Genomic DNA, 26,834 nt, shown 5'->3' on the forward strand with positions numbered 1-26,834 from the left:
CTTAGAGGAGTCCTGAAAATAACAATGTTTCAGTAAATACCACCACCATCCCCACCACCTGCTCACCCCTGGTGGTGGGAGGGGTCTATCACGCTACTAAACCCCAGTGTCTGAGGCCCCGTGGGCAAGAGGAGACAGGCCAGCGAGTGCCCAACTTGATACTAGAAACCCCCTACCTCAAACACGACCTAAATGGGCTAGGACAGTGCCCTGGGTGGGAGGGAGTCTGTGTGGCAGATGCACAAGCTCAACTCCAGGCTCTACTAAAATAATTTAATAAGAAAAACGGAGTTTTTGCAACGGAGGCTGAGACAGCTCCTTTTTCTCTCCTCCCTTCCCCCCACCCCACGCCATCCCTCCCAGCAAACCACACACTAAGGACCAGCCCTTTTGCAGCGATTAGGCAGGACTGCGCCATCTGGCCACCAGGGGGCGGCCCTGCGCGCGGTTCACGTGGCGCAGCCTCCCGACGGGAGGAGGAGCCGGACCTGCCACAGTGGCAGGGCTGGGGCAGGTCACTCGGAGCTGTCCCCATCCGGGCCGCTGTCCGGCGTGGGCGGGAGGAGGGGTCTCCGGCGGGAGCGCTTGACCCGGCGAGGGGGCATCTGCAGCCTCCGCTTCAGCACCGCTATGGGCAGGGTGGGGAGCTGTCAAGGGCAGGGAAGCCATGGGGGGCGGGGCAGGGCAGGGCAGGTGAGGAGGGGAACTTCTCACCAGCCACTGTGTCCTGGCTGTCCACTGTGGGCTCCCAGTAGATGCTCTCCCCACGCCTGAAGTTTCGGTGCAGCCGCGTGCAGAGCGTGGCCAGGGTGAGCAGCACCAACAGGAAGGTCAGGGCCATGGCAGCCCAGGCGGCCTCCTCCGTGCGCGGGGTGGGGCCCCGGGCTGCCGGCGGAGGCGCTGCTGCGCGAGCGGCCGGGGAAGCCTGACTTGGACAGGCACAGACCCCTGGGCTGCTTTGCCCTTTGGGCACCTGAGCCTCTAGCCTGGAGCTGACACTGCTTCCAGGCCCCCCAAGCAGCAGTGGGCCGGTGGGCACAGATGGGGCATTATCCCTTGCACCCTGGGGTCCCAACATAGGCTGCTTGGCCTCCATGCTCCGTGAGGAAACAGAGCGGAACCTCAGGGCTGAGGGGGTGGGCTGGAGACCAAGGGCAGCCCGCAGCCCACGCCTCTTGGCACCACCAGGAAAGAGCTGCCTAGGCCCTCTAGATGCCACCTCTACGCCTGGGGGCCTCCAGCTCCGCAGAGTAAAGGCCAAAGCCGTGGCCTAAGAGGAGAAGAGACAGCAGTCACCCTTTCCCTGCCCAGATCAGCCAGTGACACCACCACCCTGGGCCACCAACCCAATGACCATCAAGCCTGGCCAGCACCCCTCACCTGTACGCACCCTCTCCGGCACAGCCTCCCTCTGCCCGGTGTTGGCACCAAGGGATAGGGCCCAGAAAAACTGTCAGAGCGAAACCATGCTTTCTCCTTCTTTTGCTTCCGCCGCCTCCTCCTCTTCAGCCAGTGGGCAGCCCAGGCTGGCTCTACCCATGCCATCTCCAGTGCCACCCCCCATGCTGCCAGTACCAGGGGCTATGAAAGGAGGTAACTGTTAGAGCTAAGACAAAGATGGGGAGCAAGCAAGAGGAGGCCCTGAATTCCCCTTGCCCTGAACGTGGAGCCGCAGCCTCTGCCAGTGCCAGACAACCACCTTTCAGCAACCACGTACCCGATCCTGGGTGAGGCTGGAGTCAGGGGCCAGTAAGGGCCGGGCCACGCAAATGTGGGCCAGGAAGGCAAGCTGGAGCTTCAGCCAGGGGTGGGCACAGGGATGGTAGAGGAAGCTGACATCCTCAGCCTGGAGGAAAGGCATGGAGACATCAAGCCAGGTCCCTCCCTAAGAATCCCAAGTTCTCCCATCCTGAGGAGCCAACTTAAAGGGACTCCCAGGATGGCCAGATGACCCTTCCACCTTCAGGGCTCAGGAAAGGACAAAGGGCTCTGGATACTGGTGTGCACCCCCTCTTGCCTGTGAAGGCATTCCTTTCATTCCTCCTCTCCATGCACTGCCACCCCTCAAAGCTCACAACTTCTGTGGCAGCATGTGTGGTTAACCCTGCCAGACTCAGACCACACTCTTTAGCTATATTTCTCTGGACCTGCCACGGTGGCTCTACAGGTTCCCAGTCTAGACTGTAAGCACCCCCCAAACAGAGACCAGCTCTTCTATGTATTGACCCATCTATGTATTCAATCTCATCTCCCCAACGCATCCAAATACAGGGCACAAAGGCAGCAGGTGCACAATCTCAGGATGGAAACCCTTCATCAATTATTAATTATTCTTTGATTGAGCTGACCTGACACTCAGCACTTGTGCCAGATGCTACAGGAGATGCCAAAAGAGAACTCCTGGACTCCGCTTGCAGGGAATGCAAAGGAAACTCAGGGGAACAGAACTAACGCAAATGAAAGCGCAAACTAATAACACTCGAAGTGATTAGTTGTTAAATTACAAGAGATACATTATAAGCATTACACAAATTTGGAGAAGGTGATGAATATATAAGGGCTAATATGATCAGGCAAGGTCTCAAGAGAGAGCTGACTCCTATGCTGGGCTTTGAAGATGGATGGGGATGGATGGCAGGAGGGCAGGGAGCTGCCCCCTTCAAGTCAGGATACGCCAGGTGTTGAGGGGAATAAGCAGGTGCAAAAGTACAGCGGTGGGAATAAGCCTCGAACTCATATGTGTGGTGAGCAGACCAACAAGACGAGAGGAACCAAAGATGTGGGGAGGTTGGATGAGGTTTACTTAACGAGGTAGAGCCTGAAAAACTAGACAGGGGAGTATGGCCATGATAAGGCGAGAAATAAGGAGCCACTGGTTTCTGAACAGTGGAATGAAAGGGCTGTTTGGGAAAAGGAATCAGGTAGGTGGCAGGAGCTCTTCTGGCCTGGAGCTATTACAAGGATCAAAAAAAAAAAAAAAAAAGATATTTCAGAAGGAAAACCAAAGGGACAGAGAAGCTATCCAACCACTGGCAATGAAAATAGGCAGCCACACAAGGTGAACCCCCAGTTTGGTTGGTAACCTGAGGTACACACTCCTTACAGCTTCCTATTTTCCAAAGTGCTGTCCCACACTATTTGTTAACTCCTCATGGGGAGGGACGTTACTAATAACCTCTCTTACAGAAAAATGAGGCCCAGAGAAGTCAGGAGACTTCCAAAGTCACACAGCAGAGCTGGAGCACAGGTTGTTTTCTCCTACTACCCTCAGAGTTTCCCTTGCAGCCTCCTGCCCACACAGCCAGCTACTCAACAGGATTCCTGACAAGCACTGCAGAGGACCAAGGCCTGTGGCTCACTGTCCTGGGACTAAGAACATTGCCCCTTACTGGGGGGAGTGGTAAAGAATGGAGCTGGTGAGCAGAAAAGGTGGAGAAAGCCTGCGAGGAGCTCGCTGTTTCCAGTGCAGACACTGAGGATGCCTCTTGCTTGTACTTACCTGCCGTGGACTCACCCGTGTGTAGGTCACTCTTGGCGACACCTATACAGGGGGAGAGAAGAGAGCTTAGAGCCCACGGGGGACTCTGGGTGGGGGGAGGACAGCAAGCCCGTGCCGTCACGTTGGAATGGAAACGTTGGTGACTTGAGGGCCGGAGGAACCGGCAGAGGTGCTCAGAGGGTGGCTGTGGAGGGTGCCGCGAGGCCAGGGCGGGACTGGGCTGCCCCTTCACACTCCTCTTTCCCACCGCCCTCCAGGCACCCACCTGTGGGGGCAGAGGCCACAGGCCCTCGGGACAACGGGCTCCCGCCTCCTCCGCCGGCTCAGTCACCACCTGTGGGTTCAAGGCGCAGAAGAGCTGGGGCGTTTGGCCTCGGCGCGGGCTCTGCCCTCTCCCTCCCAGGCCCAGCCCTCCAAGGGGAGAACTCCTAGTCCCCTCTCCGCGCGCCACTCCTTCCAGCACGAACTTTTGGCCGAAGGCTTCTCGGGAGCGGGTAGCCTTACCTCACTGGGACCCAGGAGCCCCGCCAGGGCCGCCAGGAGCAGCAGTTGGGGCGGAGGCGGAGGAGGCGCCATCCCGGCCCGCCCCAGCACTGCCCGCAGCCCAGCAAGCCAGGGAGCGCGCGACGCCTGGCCCTGCCCCCGCGCACCCACGCCGCCCGCGTGCCCACGTAGACCCCGGGCTCGCGCGCGCCGTCCCGCCCCGACCCCAGACCGCGCGCCGCGTCTCCCCAGGCTCGCGCGCCCCTCGCCTCGCCCCGCCTCGCCCCGCCCCGCCCCCGCAGCTCCGGCCCACTCTCGCCGGGTCCCCGCCCCGCCCCAGTGCCCGCCCACAGCCCGGGACAGTGCGCGCACGCGTCCTCAACCCCAAGCCGGAAAAGTTCGGAAGCCGGTCTTCGGCGCGCCGCGCTGCGAGGCAGGCGGGACCACCTCCTTCGCCCAGGCACTCGTCTCAGCGGGTCTCCGCGGCCTGCAGGGCGCAGCTGCAGCTCCTGGGTGGAATCTTGGAGCGGGGAGGAGGGCGGGAATTGGGATTCCACTGTGAACTGGGTGGCCCAGGAGGGGAGACGGGTCCGCTCCTTCGGCAAACCCGCTTCAGACTTAACAATGTGACCTGCATCTAGAAGAGGGACAGAAGCCTGAAGTCCGAGCTGCAGAAGGAAGAGGGTCCCCACTCTAGAGCTACACCTTCATCCCATCCCACTCTTGCCCTCGCAAATAGCGCCCGAACCCGGAGGAGTCTCCAAGGGTCTCAGGCCTCCACGCTCCCCAGACCCAGAAGTCCCAGGAAGCTGGAGCCGGGCTGGGGGCTGCTTTCTTGCCCACGTCCGCCTCCGCTTTCGTAATTAGCCCAGCGGGGACCAGCAGATGCCCAAGGAGACTTTGGTCACCGTGAGGTGGAGTCACAGGCCTCGCCCCCAGCAGGGAGCGCTGGCCAGACGTCACCTGCAGCGGGTGCCCGCTCTGCCGCCCTCTCCCCGGTGCCCTTCTCCTTGGCCCGGCTCAGGATTTTGAGGAAAGACGGGAAAGTGGGTGGAGGGTGAGAGTTGAAATGCCCAGCCCCAAACTTTGAAATAGAGCAAGACCGTCTCCCACATAGCTGTGACTTGCAAGGGGTATTTCTTACCCTTCCCCCATTCCCCGGTAATTGCCAGTTATTGAGCTGATGAAGGGACTGCCATCTATCCCCTGCCACGGCCGGGTCGCGGGGTGATAGGCATCCCCCTCCACGGGCACCTGAGTGCGTCTTTTCCTCCAGCCTATTCTCGGAGGTTTGGGGCTGTTTCTTTTGGGGAAGTCCTTCCTGGGGAGCGGTGTTGAGGATTTCTTCTACCAGGTTCCAGGGGAGCCCCACGCTCCCCGGGGGGATCGGCACAGCGCACTAATGCAGGCAAGGGAAAGAGCATTCCCCGGCACTCCAGCCTCCCGCTGCTAACCCGCGGTCAGGGCACGACGCCGGCCCTGGCCCTCGCTGGCCCTGAGCCGGACCCCCGCCCGGCCGGGTTATTGCGCAGTTGCGGGTGCCCGCGGGGCCAAGACAAACACCGAGGTCAGAGAGCACAGCCGAGCCTGGCGACGGAGGTGCGGGTGGTGGCTCCGGCTGCACTGCAGCCGCCCCGCGGAAGCCCGGGAGCCCGCGCCTGCGGTTTATTCACTTCTCCCTTTTGCTACTTCTCAACAGCGGCCCCTGAGGGCGCAGCGACGCAGGTCTCCCCGGTAGCTGCACACCCTACACACCACGCGGGACGGAGGGGCGGGGGCAGAGGATTCTGAGACTCATCCCCGTCCCCCAAGCCTCGGTCTCCAAGTCTCCCCGCTTCTCTGCCCCCCACACCCCACTCCTCGGCTTGCTGCCCTCCCCACTCCCTTCCGTCTCGCCGGCGCGTCCTCGCTCCCTCCCCGTGGCCTCCGCTCCTTTCACCTCTTGCTCCTGCTTCTCGCAATCACTGTACAAAGGGCCGTGGGCGGGAGTGGGGGGGCGGGTGAGGGGAGCCGGGACCGAACTGGCTGCCTCTGCGGGGCCGCGGCCAATCCGGAGTGCACCCCCTCCCTCCCCGCGGGAGGGCCCTGGGCAGCCGCCGCGGCCCGGCGGAGCCGCGGCCAGAGCGGGGAGCTCGCCAAGGGGACGTCCCCGCCGCTGCCGCCCGCCGGAGGCTCTCCGGCCTCGCCATGCCGCCGTGGGGCGCCGCCCTCGCCCTGCTCCTGGCCGCGCTCGCCCTGCTTGGCCTGCTCGCCGCGCTGCTGCGGCGCCCCGGGAGGCGCGCCGTCGGAGCGAGGACCCTGCCGGGGGCGCAGGGCCAAGACCACGAGGAGGAGGTGGACGGCGCAGGCCCCGCGGACCAGTTCAGCGACGAGCGTGAGCCTCTGCCCGGCGGGTGCAGGCTCATCTGTAAGCCGTCGGCGCTGGCCCAGTGCCTGCTGCGCGCCTTGCGACGCTCGACAGCGCTGGAGCCGGGCCCGCGCTCCTGGCTCTCCGGGCCCCACCTGCAGACCCTCTGCCATTTCGTGCTGCCGGTGGGGCCGGGGTCCGATCTGGCCCGGGAGTACCTGCAGTTGGCGGACGACGGGCTGGTGGCCCTGGACTGGGTCGTGGGACCTTGCGCCCGGGGCCGCCGGGTCACCAATGCCGGGGGCCTCCCGGCGGTGCTGCTGGTGATCCCCAATGCCTGGGGACGCCTCACCCGCAACGTGCTCGGCCTCTGCCTGCTGGCCCTAGAGCGCGGCTACTACCCGGTCATCTTCCACCGTCGCGGCCACCACGGCTGCCCACTGGTCAGCCCCCGGCTGCAGCCTTTCGGGGACCCGTCTGATCTCAAAGAGGCCATCACTTACATCCGCTTCCGACACCCCGCAGCCCCGCTGTTCGCGGTGAGCGAGGGCTCAGGCTCGGCGCTGCTGCTGTCCTACCTGGGCGAGTGTGGCTCCTCCAGCTACATGACTGGTGCAGCCTGCATCTCGCCGGTGCTATGCTGCCGCGAGTGGTTTGAGGCCGGCCTGCCCTGGCCCTACGAGCGGGGCTTTCTGCTCCACCAGAAGATCGCCCTCAGCAGGTGGGTAACGGAGGCTGCAGACGAGCAATGGGGGGAATAGAGGTTTGGGGCTGAGAAACGGCTCTGCCTGGTTTTGAATCAAACAGGTTTAGAGCAATTTGGGCAAAGTTTTCCTCACACACTTCCTGAAGCGTCCAAGTCCTCTAGTCTGGACAGAATCAGGGAAGCAGGTTTAAAAGCCACAGACGGACTCAGCATCATTAGCTAGAGCAGGGACTCCTGACCTGGGGCCCGCTGGCCTCACCTCAGCCCCACCGTGTCCTAGCAACCTGAGCACCTGCCCCACCCGCCACAAGAGGCAGCACCTGACATCGCTTAGTCCATAGCTTGTCAAATCAGCAAAGAGGGCTCTGGAAGCAATTGTGACTGGTTATCTGTCCAGAATATTTCCTCTGAGCCTGGAGGTGACAGGAATAAGAAATTTGGTGGTATTTGATTTATTAAAATTCTTTAGACCTGACAGATGTTTTGCATATTCCCAGGTATATACTCAATATTTAATGCAAAAATTTTAAGAGTATTTAAACATTTTTTTTAATCTCCAAAAAGAAAAGGATCTACCACCAGGGTGACAGGGGAGAATTTTCCACTGAGAAGGCCTGAGTGACATTCCCACAGCAAATAACCAGGCCTCTGCTTACACTGTTGTTTTCCTAGGAGATAGAAGAACGAGGTCAAAGACATGATGGCAGCAGTGTGGTGTGGCAGAAAGACCTGGGATGTGGGGTCAGACCCACTTGGGTTCAAATCCTGAATTCCCAGCAAGTTAGCTAACCCCTTTGAGCCTCACTTCCCTCTTCAGTTAAATGGAGTTTATAATAACCACTTCCCAAGGTGTTATAAGCATGAAATAAGATAACGAAAGTAAGGGGCCTGGCACCAATACATGGTGACAATTGTGATTTCTCTTTCTTTCCTTGCCCTATTTTGCCTCCTGTTCTAAGAAGGTCAACCCTGAGCTCAGCAACAGCCCATGGTGCTACCATGGCAACCCAGAGCCGCTGGAACAGTCCAGGGGCAAGGTACTTTCACATGGCTTAACTGCCAGTTTCCATCCCCAAATGACCATCCTCAGTGCTGACCCTGGGCACCAGCTGGAGGATAAGGTAAGGGAAGTGGAGAGGAAACCTGGGCCTTTAGGAACTGCCCTGCCCATGGAATTTTGGGATTGCCAACTTGGGGCAAGCCTCTTTGAATGTTTGCAGGAAACACCTATCCAAATTCAGCTGGCTAAGGCTGAATTAATCCAAATAAAGGACTGAGCTGCCCATCCTGGCCTCCTGGTCAGGGGGCCAGGCCCTCTCCAGGGAGGTGGAAACAGCAAAGATGTTCCTCTTTCCCAGAGCAGTTGCTCTCAGGCTCCCATTTGGGACCTCACCCAATTAATTACACTCCCAGTCACTTCCTCCGCCACTCAGCCCTCTCTAGGAATACCTGCCCCACTGATCAAGGACACACTCATTTGTCATCAGCTGGATAGCATATTATCTTTTAAAAAAGCAAACTAATACAACTTAAAGTAAGATGTTAATGTTGGGGGATGTCACTTGCTGGTTTGGATAGTCTGAGCCATTGAGTTCTTCCAAGAGAGGTTCAGGAGGTGACATTTCATAGCAGGCTCCCTACAGAGGGTCAGAAGATGAGGTCTGGAGGAGAGCTGTTGCAATAACTCAGAGGCTGTAAAGTCAAATGCTGCCTCAGGGCTGGGGAGGTAATGCCATGAATGACTGTCCTGGTAGAAACTGTAACACAGGAAGGAGGGAGGAAATACCCTGATTGTTGCCATGCCAGTCCATGTCGCCAGATCTCCCCATTTCCCTCAAGAAGCCAGAAAGATGCATTTTATGTGAAATCTCCTGATTTTAAATGATGGCAATGACATGGAAGTTTTTAAGTACATTCTATGGCCAAAGAAAGCCTCTGTGGTCAGAGTCTGGCCTGTGGGCTGCCACTCTGTAACTTCTGCTGTCAATTTATTTTCCAGTTCTTTCCTCTCTTTCCTTCCTTCCCCATTCAACTTCTTTCTGCCAGGTACGCCACAGCCCTGGAGGACACAGTGGACACTGGAAAACTGTTCAGGAGTCGCTCCCTGCGAGAGTTTGAAGAGACCCTCTTCTGCCACACCAAGAGCTTCCCCATCAGCTGGGACACCTACTGGGACCACAACGACCCCCTCCGGGATGTGGACGAGGCAGCCGTACCTGTGCTATGCATCTGTAGCACCGATGATCCTGTGTGCGGGCCCCCAAACCACTTTCTGCCAACTGAACTCTTTCACAGCAACCCCTACTTCTTCCTCCTGCTCAGCCGCCACGGAGGCCACTGTGGCTTCCTGCGCCAGGAGCCCTTGCCAGCCTGGAGCCACGAGGTCATCTTGGAGTACTTCCGGGCCTTGACTGAGTTCTTCCGAACGGAAGAGAGGATGAAAGGGCTGAGCAGACGCCGAGTTTCTTTCCTAGGAGGCCGGCGTCGCTGGGGAACCCTGCCAAAGCGGGAGGTCTCTCCCTCTTCCAACCTGGAGGAGATCTTTAGCTGGAAGAGATCGTATACAAGGTGAGACCTGACCCAAGAACCCGCCAGCCCTGCGAGGAAGAACAGAGCTGGGCACGGCTGAGTCCTGAAAACGCAGTGAGGACTGAGTGGGGCAGGCGGCTTCAGCTCTTTGCCCCTGATTCAGCCCCTTCTCTCTTAAACTGGTCTGTGGAAAGAGATGGAACTTCCAGCAAGCTAGCGTTCATTTGCCCCTGAGCAGAACTCCTGCCCAGGCCCTGCTCTACACATGCCAACTCATCCTGGTTCAGCAGCTGGGCATTCCCTGTCACGGTCCCGTCACTGACTTCATAAGCCAAAGAACATCTCCATGTATGTCCCTGGACTCAAGAGAAAATGCTCGCTCACAGCAAAGATACAAAGGAGATGAGTTTTGTGAGCCATTGGGCAGGTCTGTGCCACATAAATAATCAGCTCTGTGACACTGGTTCTCAAGCTGGAGCCACTTGATGTAGTGAGGACAGGATGTTTGTGTCTCGATGCCACTTCCCTCGTTTTTTTCTGAGGCTGTGGCGCTCTGCTGACTTCATGTGGTGGCAGATGTGGAAGCGGCTCACAGAGCCAATGCATCTTGCGTTGAGTGTGAGATAGGCCCAGAGGCAGTAAGTGCTGTGCTGAGACGGGGTTGGGGAGGGCAACCAGCTAGAGAGCGTGAACGCCTGCGTCTGGAATACCAAGGGCCAGTCTTTCGGTGGAGTTCTGCAAGTCCTGACTGGGAGTGGGGCTGATCTGGGGCTTCAGCCTAGGACCTCAAGACTCACTAGAGAGATCCCAAGGATGATTTTAGGAAGACGAAATCCTTGCAGGGTCTGCTTGACCATGGCTCAAGGAGCCAGGCTCGCAGACATTCTAGCTGCTCCCTCCAGTACCATTTCGGGGGATTTCTCCAGAGAGTCCTAGCCAGAGGTGTTTTCCTCCTGAGATGTGGGCTTTCTCTAAGTGGTAAAAGTATAAACCTCATATCTTAGGTGTTTTTTTGGTTAGTTGCCCTCTTTTCTCACACTACTGCTAGCCTTTCCCTCTCCAGACCCTGGAGAGACATCTGGGACCAGAGAAAGCAAACAAAATTTCCAAGAGATTGGCTAGAGCTGACTCAGTGACTTATGAATATTTCACATTACCAGGCTTTTTCTGCTCATTCAAAAGGCCATCCATGTAGATGCAGGAAAAGCTTCCTCCTGGATCTGACCACTCAGTGACTGATAGGCTCTTTGGTTTTATGAGGACTAATGCTTAAGATCAGAGTAAAATAAGGCATTGTACAGATTGACCCACACCTTGGTTTGGATTAGGCCATTAAGCAATACAATAGGACATCCAGTTCCTCCCAGAAAAGCTTTGCCCTGAAATTTTAATTGGTCATCAAGAAAGAAGGCACCTGTTTTGACAGGAAGCTCCATATTGGCCTCACAAATAGCAAAACAATTTGAAGAAGGAGAGATGTCTACCAAAAGCCATACCCTAAGGCTTGGTATGAGGAATTTCTGGGGCCATGATTTTAGGTTTGGATAATTTTAGCCCATCCTTGTTCGTCTGGATCAAATAAGAAGAAACTCTGAACTATCCAAGAATCTAAACTGAAATGCAGACAACATTCAATTATCTAAGACACATTATCCTGTCATGAAAAAATTCCTTCCCTCCTTCCCCACTTCTTGTTCCTCCTCCTCTATGTTCCTCATCTAACATTCTCTCACCATTTCTGAGCAGGAGAGATAATAAGGAAGTGAACCCTAAAGAAGCTGTTCTACTTCTGGTTAACGCCTTGGTGTAAGGCTTGGCAAAGAAGAATTACTGACATCTGGCCAGCCCCCTCCCCCAGCATCTGGTACAGTGGGGATTTCAGTTTATTAGGTCTTGCAGTCCCATATGCAGGACCCTATAATCATTCAGAACTCACTGCAAAATGGGGAGCAGTCCAGTGGTTTTTAACCACCCCCCACCCTCACCCCCCAGGATTAAAGGGCCCCTAAGGGCTAAAATCCAGATTGTTTCTCTAGGCCAGATAACCACGGGACTCTGGTTAAGATAATAGCTTTTGGAGAAATCATGGTTCCTTTTTTACAGGAAAGCCAGCTTGTGGGGTAGGGTGGGGGAGGATATATATATATATATATATATATATATATATATATATATATATATATATATATATATTCCAGTTATAGTCTTAAAGCTCTGTGAACAGCAGAACAGCCCTTGTCTCTTGGATCCCCTTGGATCCACAGCCCTAATCACCTAAACCCTAAAGTATTTCTCCTCCATGCCCCTGTGCCAGAGGTACTCATAGCCATTCTCAGGAAGCTACCTCTCTCTCATCTTCTCATCACCATTTGGTGACATCACTGCTTTTCAAGCCATTTTTGCCAAGAAAGCATAGTTCCTGTTCAAGCAGGTTTGGATGACCCTGTCCTTCAGTCTAACGATGAAGGAATCACCCAAATTGGCTCTGCTTTTGTTAATAGCTAATTATATGAAACCAGATGGAGGAACCCCAGGCACACATTCTGAGAGAATGCATGGCCCTAAAAACAAAGTGACAAATTATGAGTTTGCGGAAGCAAGAAACAAACAACAAAACAAACAAAACCCAAAGAAGTACCACTGAGTTGGGAGTTTTCCAGGTAGCAAGTCTTTGGCAATCCTCTCAGGTCTCATTCACTTGCTTGCCTCCCTTTTGGTCTCTTCATTATTTATAAACACCTTCAAATGGTAAAGGGGGAAAAGAAAACACAACCCAATTACAATAAAGGAGGCATAATCTCAGACCTGAGTTATCTGTCTCCACCCACTGGATCAGAATGCAGGAAGCAGACAACTGCTTCTCAAGGTTTCCTTGAGTCCTGCTAAGTTCTGACCTCTGATACCAAAGACTGTGCTAAGCTATAACTTAATTCTCTTAAAGATTTAGCATTTTATGTATTTATGCATAGGTTTCCAAGGTGGCTTGGCCAGAGATGACAATAATAAAAAAACACAGCACCAAATCCTCATTTTGAGATGTTAACTCTGTTTTGAGTGAAGATATCCTTGCTAAGACTTGAGTACTGTTAGAAAAGAGGTCTTGACACAGGAAGTGTCATCTTAGCTTTATATATAACCTCAAAACCACCCCAGAGTCAGAAGTTCCTCTGTACTCATCTTCCACCCAGACTGCAGGATCCTTTGTCAGTCAGTCACCCTTAGTAATGCCATGGTTTCTTCCTTTAGAAATGAACTTTAGTATAAAGTTCCCTCCCTGCTTAAACAGGCAGAGATAATTGGCCACTTTGGCAGAACTTGCCAATGATACCAATAATTCAGATACCAATGATCCTACAGCCAAGCCACAAAAGATGGCATCAGAAACTGTTTTCACTAGTTATGACAGTTTGTAGAGTTAAGATTAAGAAGTTATACCTAGGGAGTGTCCAAGTGCCCAGGGATGGAATGAATGCCTTAGGAAGCAGAAGGTCCCATATCATTGTTGGTATACACAAGCTAGACTGTTCCTAGGCACGTATCATGGAGGGGACATGTGCTGAGAAATAAGGGTGGCCTACATTAGATATAAGGTCTCTTCTCATCTGAGAGTTGGTGACTGGAAACAATGCTAACGAGCTCGGTGGGTTGTAAAGACTTCTGGTTGGTTTATGGGCTTGAGGATCAGATCACAGACCTGATCCAAATTCTGGGAGTTGGGAGATGACATAAAGATTTTAATGAAAATAACCCTACCAAAGCGACCAGAGGATGTTTTAAGACATCTAATAATTATGCTCTGAAGTATCCAGGAAGAGCTAAAAGTTGAGAGGAAAAGTAGAATTTCATTAAACAATAAAAGATATTAACACTTAAAAAACAAATGTCTCTGGCTCCTCCAGCCTTCCTGTGTAATAAGGTATCTTGCTCTAGTGTCTATCACTAGTGAGATTGAAGAAAAAATTCTCTCAGCTTGTTTGCCTCTGAATAATAAATTGCAGTCTCCCTGCAACAATGGAATGTCATTCTTTTTTAAATCTCCACAGACAAATGTGCTGTTTGTCTTCTTAAGTCCTCTATGTACTGAGCTGTGCTTACCTACCTGTGGAGTTAACGGAGCCTCACTGCACATTCTCTATTTGCTGGTTGTTGCTTCACTGCTATAGATCTAGGCTTGTGTCCCCTAACACTAACCAGCGGAACCTCTGTTTAATCAACAACCAGGCCTCCTGCTCTGGGCTAATAATTTCCCAGCAGGCTCAAAATTCCCTGATCATCAGTGGTACCTACATAGAGATATTTTCCACGGGGCAATTAGTAATTTGTGTGTTGGATAGAGCACTGAAATAGTTTGGAGATGTGGGTTCTAGTTTCTACTTCATTTGTGACTCATATGACTTCGGGCAAGTTATGAGTTGTTCCATATGAAAAGACTGAGATTGTGAATAGGCCTTAATTAAGGTCTGTTAGGCTATAATGAAACAGTAAAAGCAGATGGATCCCATTCTTCAAGCCCATTTAATTCCTCAACCAGAGCTCAAAGACCTCTATAATGAGGTGGCATCTGCTTTCAGATCAGAGTCTATATTCTGATTCTTGTAAGGCCAAGGATTTCCAGTTATTAATTCCACTGCAAAGTTGGGAAGGGGCTGGAAGAGCAGCACCTTTGAGGCTTACAAACTGGGTGCTGGGTTGCCCAACTGAGGACAAACTCTCCCCACCCCCTTCCCAAACACACACACACACATGCTCTCTCTCGGATAACCATGATATGGCTAATAGGTTATACATTGATTCATTTGTTCCAGCCAAAAACCATCTGCTTTCCTATTTCTTGTAAGTGATGGTCAGAAGGGATGTGACTTTTAAGATCTCAGTTAGTAGTGACGGGGCTGAAGACCAGAACCCTAAGCCACTGCTCTTTATGCCATAATTTGCCTTTTCCTAGTCAATCACTGGCTAAGATGACAGTAAATAATGCTCATTTTAAACTCCATAATGTAAAGGGTGTTAACAAAAGGAGAAAGAATTTGTCTTCGGAGCTGCTGCACAACTCTTGTGGCGGAGCCAACATGAATCTATAAATGGCACCCCTAAAGTTGTTTATCACACAGCCTGCAATAAACAACACCCTCAGCAGCCTTGCCTCCCTCGTATCCGTAAGAACAAGTATCTGAAAGTATAATTAAAGTCACTAATTGCACATGAAAGAATACTCAACATCATTAACCATTAGAGAAATGCAAATCAAAACTACAATGAGATATCATCTCACACCAGTCAGAATGGCCATCATCAAAAAATCTAGAAACAGTAAATGCTGGAGAGGGTGTGGAGAAAAGGGAACACTCTTGCACTGCTGGTGGGAATGTGAACTGGTACAGCCACTATGGAGAACAGTATGGAGGTTCCCTAAAAAACTACAAATAGAACTACCATATGATCCAGCAATCCCACTACTGGGCATATACCCTGAGAAAACCATAATTCAAAAAGAGACATGTACCAAAATGTTCATTGCAGCTCTATTTACAATAGCCAGGAGATGGAAACAACCTAAGTGTCTATCATTGGATGAATGGATAAAGAAGATGTGGCACATATATACAATGGAATATTACTCAGCCATAAAAAGAAATGAAATTGAGCTATTTGTAATGAGGTGGATGGACCTAGAGTCTGTCATACAGAGTGAAGTAAGTCAGAAAGAGAAAGACAAATACCGTATGCTAACACATATATATGGAATTTAAGAAAAACATGTCATGAAGAACATAGGGGTAAGACAGGAATAAAGACACAGACCTACTAGAGAATGGACTTGAGGATATGCGGAGGGGGAAGGGTAAGCTGTGACAAAGTGAGAGAGTGGCATGGACATATATACACTACCAAACGTAAAAGAGATAGCTAGTGGGAAGCAGCAGCATAGCACAGGGAGATCAGCTCTGTGCTTTGTGACCACCTAGAAGGGTGGGATAGGGAGGGTGGGAGGGAGAGAGAGGCAAGAGGGAAGAGATATGGGAACATATGTATAACTGATTCACTTTGTTATAAAGCAGAAACTAACACACCATTGTAAAGCAATTATACTCCAATAAAAAAAAAAGTCACGGGCCTCCCTGGTGGCGCAGTGGTTGAGAGTCCGCCTGCCGATGCAGGGGATACGGGTTCGTGCCCCGGTCTGGGAGGATCCCATATGCCGCGGAGCGGCTGGGCCCGTGAGCCATGGCCGCTGGGCCTGCGCATCCGGAGCCTGTGCTCCGCAACGGGGGAGGCCACAACAGTGAGAGGCCCGCATACCGCAAAAAACAAACAAACAAAAAAAAAAAAAAAAAAAAAGTCACTAATTGCCTAGGACATATATAGGAAAACCCTGGTTTGGCAGCTGGCATCACTGAGATGTAGATGATAGCACTAACTTACAACCCTGGGGCTGTGGAGCTAGCCAACCACTGTGGTGATTTTTAAATTTATGTTAAATTTTCTTTCATAAAAATTTTTTTTTCTTTTATAGTCAGGTAGGATAGGCTTTAAACCCCAAGCATAACTCAGAGCATCTTTGATGTGTTTAGTCAATGACAGCATTTGTTTTGGGTTGCTGACATGGTAGAAGCACCTAACTCTCCTTCCACTGTAGTTTGAACCGCTCAATTGTGGGGATAAAGCAGAAAGAAATCTTGTTTTTTAAACCCCCTTTCAACTCAACCAAATTCAAGGTGGGATGTTGGGAAATGCTGGAGATAGAACACCTGGAGTCAAATCTTGGCTCTGCCACGTAGTTGTTTGACCCAGGCAAATTAACTACTACATAAATGCTAATTAATCTCAAAATAGCTCAGCATCAACATTCTAGGAGTTTAGAAGCTATGTTAAAAAGTTAAAAGTGCCATTTTTTTCTGATAGTCTTCTATTCAATAAAGTAGGTAATCTCAACTATACTTTTTAAAATGACAACACTTAAAACTATTTTCTAATAGAAAAAAACATATAAACCCCAGCCCAAGAAACTCCTTCCCTCCAAATTAAGCCTTCTGACAAAGTCATTTTAACAGGACTGGATTAGATACTCTACCCCATTCAGGGCTAAAATGTGATGATTTTCAAATCTGGGAAGACGAACCCAGGTGAAACCACCTTGTGAAGCTTTGTACAAGGTCCAAGAACTGCATACATCTATGTGTCCATGTGTCTGGGAGGAACTGTAGTTACACAGACCACAACATATGTCTATATAAAACTTAAGAACCTGCAACAAGCCATTAGAACCTAAAGTAGAATCATCTCACATCCACAGCACAGGCCACTTCACTGTCTGGGCACACAGAATTCGAGGCAATTAGTCTAGAGGGTTTTAGTCTACACTAGGGAGCTCATTCTTACCCACATCTTACTCATTTTTGTAACCCCCAACATACAGCAGTGCCTGAGATTCAGTAATTATCCAGTAAATAGTCACTGAACTGAAATATACTTTATCTTTATGGGAATACAATTACTTAAAAAAACTGAGCAGACACTCTGTGTACTAAAATTACTTTATTACAGTTGATTTTTTTAAACATTTCCTTTGCTATGATACAAAGGATACTTACAAACAAAATATTACATATGACCTTGTTTTCGCTCTTATGTTCTGACAACTTGGTAACAGCTTTAAATGCACAATCTATACAATTAATACAGGTTATATATGAACTATAAGGTATGTTGAACCAGAAGAATACTGACAATATACTGTACAATAAGCCTTACCAATTAGTGCTGCGGACCATTTCTACCAAAAGGAAAATGCACATCTGTACAGTCACCTTTACCAGCTGGTGCTGACAGTGAGGGAGAGGCTTCTTCCCCATTGCAACCCTTGATAAGCCTCCACTGTGGGTGTCTGTTTGGTCCGAAAATTAAGAGGACTGTGTATATTTAAAATTAGTCATCGGTAAAGTGGCAGAACATCACTTTCAACATGATAATCTCTTGCCAAAAAAATCAGTCCTAGTTTTAAAAGACCACAGGTCCTTTGTCCACCATGAAAACCCTACAGGCTCAAGGGCTTTAGGAGATGAGAAGATGAAGGCTGCCAAAAAAGGAGGCAAGAAACCAAGCCAAAATCTAGGTCTTGCAAAATCATCATTTTTTTTCCCTTCACCAAAGGGAACTAGAAATGTACAAATTCATTGATGAACCTCAATGATAACATATCAGTTAGCTGATAACCCTCATTTTATCTGGACCCCTGACTTGTGGGAATAACTGAAAGAGATTGTGAATAATATATACCACTTTTAGAAAAGAACCTCTTGCTTAGTTAAAATATTCCCTTTAGCCACCAAAGCTGGTCCTGGGCTATTACAGGTGTGCATTCATCTCTCAATGGTCTACTCAGAAATGATAAGGTTACAGCTTTTTTTCTTTTCTTTTTTCTTTTTTTAAATAAAAAAGCAATTGACTGAAGCATTTTTCTTTTTTTAGGTAAATAGCAAAAATAAAAATAAAAACCAACCCCGGCATTTGCACAAATAATGCAAATGGAACGATATGGCCTTTAAGGTAATGGGTTAGTAGAAAGGAAGTGAAGAAAATCCAGAGAAAATGATGTACTGATTTTTCTTTTTAAAAATTTCTACAATACATGTGCAAAAAAATCATGCTGGTTGAGGAAAACAAAAGTAAATGAGTATATAAAACTAAAATCATAAATAATATGTTTGGATGACTGGTAAAAGCAGAAACCAACCTGGGTTACAAAAAGGATTATACATTCAAGATGCTCTTAAACCCAGTGGGATAACTTATGTTAAAACTGTGTTAATAGTTACGTTAAAAATCTCAAGTTTGTTTTTAAATCTTCACAATACAAGCAAAGCTGTTTTAAAATATACACTATACATATTTCTCATAGTCTCTCCAACCTCATTAATGCGCATTAGGCTATCTTTTTCATATACTAAAACAAGGGGGTTTTGAAAGCTAAATTGCTCAGAGTAACTCATCCATTATTTAAATGTTTAAGTTTTAAATGGGTTAAAATTTTTAGCAGACTTAAATAGGATTTAGCAACACAAGTGTTAATGAAAAAAACTCTAAAGCATTTACAAATTATCAGGTTGAAATAGTCTCGGGAACTTATGTGCACTATACTTCAAAATGTTATTTACATCAGACCATCACTTTTGTAAAAATTTCCCTAAAAGAAAAAAAACAAAATAAATTTGGAGAATTAACCCATTCTAACCTAGCAGAGAAGGATCATAAAAGGAGAGGTAAAACAATAACAAAATTATCTCTTAATAGAAACCCCACATACCCCTCTCTACTTGGATTTTACCCTATGAAGCCAACTGCAATTCCTAATAGGCTCATTTATCAAGTGGCAAGATAATGTGGTAAAATACCTTGTCAGATAGATTACTGGCCTCGAGTGGACTTCCTAAAAAAAATTTTCCTACCTGTGTCTCCTGCTTGGATTATTTTAGGACACGTGTATGTAATTAATTGGAGGGGCACTCTAAGTAGGCACAACTCCCATTTAATGTGGAATAAAAGGTCTGACATAAAATGCTGTTGGGAAGAAGGGGTGGTGGTTTCTTTGATATTATGAAATGCAAGAAAGCACATTTGGAATAGGCACCAAAAAAGAGCTTTCTGGCAACATACCAGGGGCAGCCAACATCTTTTAATAAACTAAATATACTTGTCTATGACCAAAAAAGGGTTAGAAGGGCTCCAATATTTCCCCCCAGGTTTGATATGTGCCCAATAGTCACATGGCCAGCTGGAATCTGCAAACATTAAGCAGTTCCATCCTTTTAAATCACATAATTCATTCCATGACCATGTGTAATTTATAGAAACAATAATGTTCATGCTGAGGCAATGTATTTGAGGGCTCAGAAAAAGCAAAATGTGCCACTGAGAGAAACCTGTTCCCATACAACTGGTCTTCATGCTTTCAAGTGGCCCAAATATACCCTTGATGCTAAGCCAAGCCATGCAAAAGCAAAGAGTACACACTTTTCATTAACACTGGTATCTCATTTCTAAACTTCACTGACCTCAGAGTTGCCAAAGAAACATGAGTAATGAAGGAATACAAATGAAGGTTCATGGATTTAAAAAAATGCAATTCCCTCATCTATGTTTACCAGCTTTTAATACCTTAGGCTACAAGGCATATCAAGGGATAATGACAAAGGAATACATGTAATTCTGGAAATAGGAAAATGCTCCAGAAATGGGATCAATGTGCCAGTAATAAGCATAGTTCATTTCATTTGAAAATTCAGCGAGAGCCCAATAAACAATTCCAAGCCATAATGTTATCACCTGCATAATTTACATAAACATTAAAACCCTTGCACTTTATAGACAAAACACACTTCTGTAAACATGGCCACTGGGGGAGGGAGGTTCCCTACCTCATTCATGATTGACGACATGTAATCATTGTATTAAATAAAATGACTTTGCTTCAAAAGATTTTAAACCTGACCAACGGTTGAGCTTAATTTCTCCCTGTTTAACAACACTGAAGCATTAATTCTAAAAATGTTACCTAGGATGGTTTCAGGGTTAGATGCTAGGACCACAACTGGCAATGACAGCAACTCCTCTCTAGCTGGCACAGACTTATAAACTTTAGTACAAAAACAAAAAAATACAGAAACTAGGTCAATTTGTTAGCTAAATATTTACAGATAATTACATGATTTCTTCACTCACAATTGCTAAAAACTATGAGTGAAAAGGAAACTGTGCAGGTTGAATTACCCGTAATTTAGGGGGAATTCTGGGGTATCAAGATACCCTTTTCATTCATTCACAAGTCTCATCTTCTACTTTTTCATGGCAAACTACCTACAGATGTCCAGATCAGTATATCCAATGGGCATCCTGTTTCAGAGAGGATTAACCTTTTTCTCTATTTAAAGAAGACTCTCTTGTACATTTAAAAACAAAACAAACCCAACACAATCAAACAGATACACACACACACACACACACACACACACACACAAAGCTCTGAAACTTCAAAAAGTTTTGATTGCTGGGTAACAGTTAACAGTGATGGTGACATAGTAAATGGCTCCGCAGTTTTAATTCTCTGCCTTTATTTTCTTTAAAGGATATCTATTTTGGGGTGGGTGAGAGGGAAGTGCAAGTTTAAGAAACCCACAACAGGCAGATAAGGTGCATGCTAATTTATGTATTTCTTATGATCTGAAGACCACCATTAGGCCAAATAGATTCTCTTCCCTTGCATGAGTGAAATTTTGGAAATCTGAATACAAACAAGGGAAGAATTAGTTAATGTGACTTTAAAAGGGGCTACCAGAATTCAGTAGAAAATATAAATGCACAATAAAGGAAGAGTTCTCAGCTTCACTTTCTTTTTCTAGACAGTGTTTAATAAAACTTCTTTACAAATTAAGTCACTTCCAATGTAGACTTACTGTAGTGATTTAATAAAAGTGCAGACAACATAACCAGACACACAGCAAAATAGACTTCAATCAGTAGTCCTTGCATACAAGAGGCAAGTCTGCTAAGTGTACAGCACACTCTTCATCCTTTAAGGAATCTGAGGATGGAAAATTTCCAGTTCGTAACAACTAAGAGTGAGTGCCGTTTAATAGGCAATGCTACAACCTGGTTGGGGGGCACTATCATGATAGAGGAGGGAAAACAGAGAATTTGTTTTTTAATAAGGATCTGTATTTTGGTAAGCAGCTCCAAGATGACAGCCCAAGTTTTAGATTTGTTCCTTAGAGAAAGCAGTTTTCTAAGAAATAAGAGCCTCCTCTTCCATCATTATAGGAGATTCACACTTATACACCTTAAATATATTATTTTCTGACTGGAATATACACTAGACACTTCACATTGTGAGCATGGAACAAAACGCAGGGCCATATAAACTTCTTAGGAAAGGGCTGCAGTGTTGGGCCAAATCTGTGCTTGAAACGTAGTGCCTCCAAAGGGGTGGAAGGTGCATGAAGAACTTACTATTAGCAAGCAAGAAGAGGCAGCTAAAAGGAGAAAGCCCCTTGCCAATACCAAATCCTTCTCTCCCAGTGGCCATTTCCTGTTGATTTTATAGTTTAGGAGAACCTTAGATGCTTTAGTAGTAATTCCTTTCTCGGATGTTTTGGTCCTTAGCAAAATTTATAATTATTATTATAAATGGAGTAAAAAGGGAAAGAGGATCAATGGCACCACTACTAAGAAATATGTATGGAGTGCACATGAAGATTATGTGACTTATTGGTTCTTTTTATCTTTGCAGAGGAATCACCACCAGTGTTTTTAGTTTCCATGGTTCATTTCTCTCTGCATCACCTATCTTTCATTGCATCATGACACAAACTCACAGAAACACTAACTGGCTCCTTCCCCAGCACTATTTTACTGCATTGCAACTTATGGTTCCACATTTTACTTAACTTTCTTTCCACCCACTCAAGTGCTAAGAGGGGATTAAAATAGAAAAGATTGCATCTAATGACCACCTTCTCATAAATATCAACCCAGAGTACTCATTGTTAAGAAACACATGCATTCTTGCCTTAACTGAGGACTAAAATAATGAAACAAAATAACAGAAACTTAAGTGCCCTGATGGAAATGTACAGTATGAATTATATTCATCAATCTATACACACATATAGACACTCATATGTATATACAATATATACATACAAATGATAATAGCTATACCAAAAATGTGCATATTTAACACAGTTTTTAAAAGCCAGTAGATTATGGTATAATACAATTTATTTCCACTAGTGAATGGCACAAATGGAGAAATGCAAAGGAGGTGTTTCAAGTACAATAAAGTCATTTTTCACAGGTGAAAATAAACAGTATTATTCCAGTGTCCAACACAATGTATTCTATAAAAGTTTAAAATGCCAGACATTTAGTTAAAGAAGTAGAAAGCTACTAAAGTCTGCCTTAGGGTCTGAAAAAGACACTCATAGCGTTTTCAATTTTTGAAAAGGGGGTGAGGAAAAATAGGTGGGAGTGGGAGAGAGTCAAGGACAGTTTCTTTAGTGTACTGAATGGTGTTTACCTGATGTCTAGGCAACTGAAAATCGTAATGACTATGTTAAAAAGTTCAACTTACCAATAAATCCTTGGCCTAGAGTACCAAGCATATCATATCTGTGGGTGTGGCTTCAAATGCAGGACTACTCATCTCTAGGCACAGAAATGACTAAAAAGAATGGCAGCTCTGAATAAAACTGATAAAAACATATTTTCCAACTAACTTTATCTATATAATGAAAATACTTTGATACTTTAATTCGGGGTTAGAGCTGACTTTAATAAAGGAAAAAATATGTGCAAAAGGAAGGGAACCCCATTAGGAACAATATCTTTCAAGGTATGAGGTTTTGCATTTTTCTAATGCTAACTTAAAAAAGGGAGAGACAGTGAACACAAGAAACTTTTACTGCCAAGCTCTGGATACCAGACATAGCATTTACGACTTTCTGATATGCTGGACAAATATCCCATACTTTTTATTTTCTTAAACACATATATATCGAGTGAACACCAACAATGGGGAAGAGGTAGTAGGAATCTGACCAAATGTTGACATCTGTACACTGATTCAGAAAGTGCCTGCTTCTTTCTTCAGAATCTCTCAAAATCTTTCAAATGTTCCTGCTACAAGCTTTACTCTTTGATAATTCCTACCATGTATGATATTCCTCAGAAGTTAGATCTTGCAAACACACACAAATCAATTAAGTTGAACCATTTTTGCAAACTATATATATTTTAATTAAAATGAACTTAATGGAATAATCCAGGTATAGTCATGACCTACATGTAAAACTGGTTGCCACACAATTAAATCAGATACAAAGACCTACTGGATAGACATTTGGAGTCAGTATTCAATCACAATTTTACAAGTACATATGATCTGCATGAACTCAATAACTCAATCTGACTAATTTAAGTCCACAAGTGGACTTTAACATGTATTATTGGTAGTATTTTTTATTTTAAAGAGTTTTGTATGTAAAACTGAGCTGTACTCCTATTCCACCCCTCCAGTAGTACAGAGGGGTCAGATCTAATAAGAATTTTTTTTAAAGGTATCAAATTCATTATATTTTTGGACATTAATTTTAAAGCTCTCTCCTATCATTTTCCTCCAAATAGGTAAATATCTCAATTTGTTTGAAATACTGTATAATAGGTGATTGCAAAATGACAGAAAATTAAAAGCTCCTTTCATTAGACAGACAAGAAGTACATGTCACGTTCACCTAAAAACTGGTGATCTCAAGCATGGCCAAGAGGACAATGTACTGGAGTGCTACCTGAAACACTGCCTAAAACTGTGTGTGAATTCTACTGTGATCTTGGTTTTTAAAAGATTTACATTAAAATATTAATTTTTCTTCTAGTTACCTTTAAATGAATGCCAGAAACTCCTAAAGGGGAGGATTCATGGAGATTAGACTGACATACCTGGGAAAGACTTAAATTTTGTTGAGAAAGCCAATATTTCAACAATTATAGATTACTGTTTGGTCATTAGCCTGGTCTAGGTGAAGAGTATCATTGAGAGGGACTCAGAAAATTCTACCTTGGAGTCCTCTGACTATGACGAAAAGCAGGATCCGGAGTCAGCAGCAAGGGTTCTTCAAGACAAGGGAGGGGTCAAGACAACTTGTAAGAAACTCTGATTTATCACTGAAAAGAAAGTTTTTTTCCTTTAAGTCATACTCAAAGCTTCCTACCCACCTTCAACTCTATTTCCACACTAGCAGTGGAATACCAAGTAACATCTAACTTTCAGCATTGGGTTGATCCTTCATTGCAAAACAAAACAGAACAAAACAAAACAAAACACGCCCCTCTGTGGGAAAAAAAAAAAGTTAGCGTTTGTCAAGAGATTCCCTGACCACTATAACTTACTTTACTTTTTTTTTTTTTTAATTTGCCAAACTTGCTAGTTCCTTTTCAGTAGTACTTTAGCACTGAGGCTAGAGACTTCTGGAAGTGGTGTTTCCTGTTGTGTGATGTTAACATGATGCCAAATGGTCACTAAGTCTCAAGGAACTAGAAGTTTGTAAAGTATTGCAGCAACAAAAACAGCAATTAAAAAAAAAAAAGAGGACCTGCACATGCAGCAAAATCTACAGTGGTGATGAGGATTAGTCAGCAGCTGGTAAAGTCATTGGCTCAGTGACTCCTGGTTCACTATGGCAACTAAGCATTTAAATAATTGGCTATTCTACTTGTAAACAGGAAATCCCATAAGCCAAAAGGGGTAATCAAATTATGTCTATGTAGTGTGGTGAGAATTCCAATAGATGGCAGTTTGCAAATATGGCATCATTCAAAACTCTCTGGCATTTGATTTGTATTGGCTATATGTTCTTTGTTTTTGTACAAAGTAAAAGTACTGTTTGGGGTCTTGGGAGTTATAGAGCTTAGCTAGGATAAGATATCACAGTATAAGCAACAAAACGTCAGGATATAGAGGCTTCATCTCCTCACTATGCTGCTGAACATACCCACCATATGAACATTCAGGGGCCTCTCTCACCCTTCTGGTCTTCCCCTTTAAAGGCTCACAGGCTCGTTGATACAATTCCCACACAACTTGTGATCTCCTTACACCTCCATCTCACCATGCCACAAAAAAGGCACAATTGAATGGAAAAAAATAAAATAAAAAAGAATCACTGACATATCTATGCAGCATTCAGAAAAAGAACTAAATTGTTTTCTACTCTCTGAAAAAGTCAATGGAACCCTTTAGTGTTCATGGATTTCCACGTTCTTTTTCACTCCAAATGAGGCTGAGAAGTCAGACCAATTTAATAAAGAAAATACATTGGTGAGGGGACACAGATGTGTTTCCATAATAACTTGTTTCAGCATATGCTGCCTGCTGTGAGTAGCTTATAAGAATTTGGGGTATGGAGAAAGGCTTTAGATTTTTTCATGACCTTCTTAGGATATAATTGCCCCAAAGTGATGACTCAGGACACATTGCTGCATTCTATTTTTGCAGTGTTCAGAAAATACCCCCTAACTAGCCAATTTCTTGTAACCACATGCTTGAGATGCGTGTGTGTGTGTGTGTGTGTGTGTGTGTATGTATATGTATACACACATACATATCTATTCCCCTTTTCAAACTTTCTCCGAAAGTTAAAAAACAAAAACAAAAAAACAAAACCCGGCAGCCAAATACTATGACATCTCAATTAGTAAACACAAAACAGAACGCTTTACAAAAATGAATAAAATATACCATATGCACTCAGCTTCCACACTGTAGTACCCAAGTGAGGAGGCTGCTGTGACGATGTCTGTAGGCAGTTTCTTTTGGCAGACAGCTCCAGCGGAATTGCCACTCTCAATTATTAAGTTAGGTATAAGACATGTGTGACCCATTGGATATTTGTGAAGTGACACTCGTGCTTCTGCTCATGCCCTGCTCCGTCCGTCCCCCAGAAGCTGTCCGCCTTAGAGCCTGAGGGCTATTGCGGACTCCCATACCGCTACCTCGAGGTACCCCTTGCATTGGCCCTGAGGGGTGACCCCATGGCTGGGGTCCACCTTGCATTGGATGGCCCCAAGCCTGTGGTGGGCCACCCATGGGATGACCCCAGTGAGGTCCTGGACCCCCAGTAGGATTGTGAGACCAACTAGAAGCTCCCGGGTAGCTGTGGCTGAATGCCTCAGGGGAGAGATTAGAAAGGACCATGTTACTAAAACCTAGTCTCATGCTTTCAGAGTCAAAGGCTTCAATTTCTCTGGCTTGACGTTCCAGCAGGCTTCGTATTCGTTCTGTGCGTTCATTCTGCAAAGCCAACATTTCTTCTTCAATCTGATGGGGGTTAGGAGGAGAGAAGCAAAAAGAAAGCTGATTTATTTTTTAAAATCTACAAACTAAGGAAGTGATAATTACTCAGCTTTGAAGTGAATCATAAAAAAGTTCCCTCTGGCTATTTTATGGATGTACATTCAAAAATCAAAGAGATGTACTGTAGAAATAATCTGTAATTTATATTTCTAAAATGTGTAAAATCAAGTTCTTAAAAGCAAAGGCAATAACCTCTACTGAAATAATAAATCAAGGCAATTATCATCAATGGCTACTAAATCATTAGGTAAAACACTGAATAAAAAAAAAAGTGGGTGAAGGGAAACTAGCTTCATCAGACACACCAAAATCTCACTCTAATAAAATAAATGTGGGGGACTTCCCTGGTGGTGCAGTGGTTAAGAAT

The 26,834-nt window shown here is 46.5% G+C and overlaps 3 protein-coding genes across 7 annotated transcripts in view; 1 reads left to right on the forward strand and 2 right to left on the reverse strand.

Annotated features, from left to right (window-relative positions):
- Positions 1-259: 259 nt before the first annotated feature.
- TP53I13 (tumor protein p53 inducible protein 13) lies at positions 260-4,146 on the reverse strand. 5 transcript variants are annotated; one of them, XM_082603124.1, is made up of 7 exons: positions 4,004-4,141; positions 3,765-3,833; positions 3,500-3,541; positions 1,718-1,846; positions 1,381-1,581; positions 715-1,270; positions 260-628 (listed from the first exon to the last, which is right to left on the reverse strand). In XM_082603124.1, the coding sequence occupies exons 1-7, from the start codon at positions 4,073-4,075 to the stop codon at positions 516-518; spliced, it is 1,182 nt and encodes a 393-aa protein (XP_082459250.1). In that variant the 5' UTR covers positions 4,076-4,141; the 3' UTR covers positions 260-515. The 5 variants fall into 5 exon arrangements, with proteins under 5 accessions (XP_082459250.1, XP_082459254.1, XP_082459252.1 ...); XM_082603128.1 differs by lacking the exon at positions 1,381-1,581 and having other exon boundaries at positions 4,004-4,146; XM_082603126.1 differs by lacking the exon at positions 1,718-1,846 and having other exon boundaries at positions 4,004-4,143.
- A 2,023-nt stretch (positions 4,147-6,169) lies between these two features.
- On the forward strand, positions 6,170-11,647 carry ABHD15 (abhydrolase domain containing 15; the record flags this gene model as incomplete). The annotated part of the gene is made up of 2 exons (XM_082604643.1): positions 6,170-7,050; positions 9,082-11,647. 2 exons carry the CDS (start codon positions 6,170-6,172, stop codon positions 9,605-9,607), a joined length of 1,407 nt encoding a protein of 468 aa, XP_082460769.1. The 3' UTR covers positions 9,608-11,647.
- Positions 11,648-17,083: 5,436 nt separating this feature from the next.
- The window catches only part of TAOK1 (TAO kinase 1), a 155,455-nt gene continuing 145,704 nt past the window's right edge, over positions 17,084-26,834 (reverse strand). Inside the window, exon 20 of the mRNA XM_082603520.1 lies at positions 17,084-26,431. Coding sequence (XP_082459646.1) covers positions 25,970-26,431 — 462 coding nt within the window. The 3' untranslated portion in view covers positions 17,084-25,969. The remainder of the gene's footprint in view (positions 26,432-26,834) is intronic.

Source organism: Mesoplodon mirus (genome assembly GCF_964341445.2).
Source record: "Mesoplodon mirus genome assembly, chromosome: 18".
NCBI classification, from domain to species: Eukaryota; Metazoa; Chordata; class Mammalia; order Artiodactyla; family Ziphiidae; genus Mesoplodon; species Mesoplodon mirus.

What these genes read in the sequence shown, in the direction of transcription:
- TP53I13 (XM_082603124.1), bottom strand. Translation starts at nt 4,075, where the DNA reads ATGGCGCCTCCTCCGCCTCCGCCCCAACTGCTGCTCCTGGCGGCCCTG. An exon ending in CACGGGTGAGTCCACGGCAG is followed by an intron (nt 1,847 to 3,499) that starts GTAAGTACAAGC and finishes CCTTTCCTCCAG; the next exon opens with GCTGAGGATGTCAGCTTCCT. An exon ending in GCCGGAGAGGGTGCGTACAG is followed by an intron (nt 1,271 to 1,380) that starts GTGAGGGGTGCT and finishes TTCTCCTCTTAG; the next exon opens with GCCACGGCTTTGGCCTTTAC.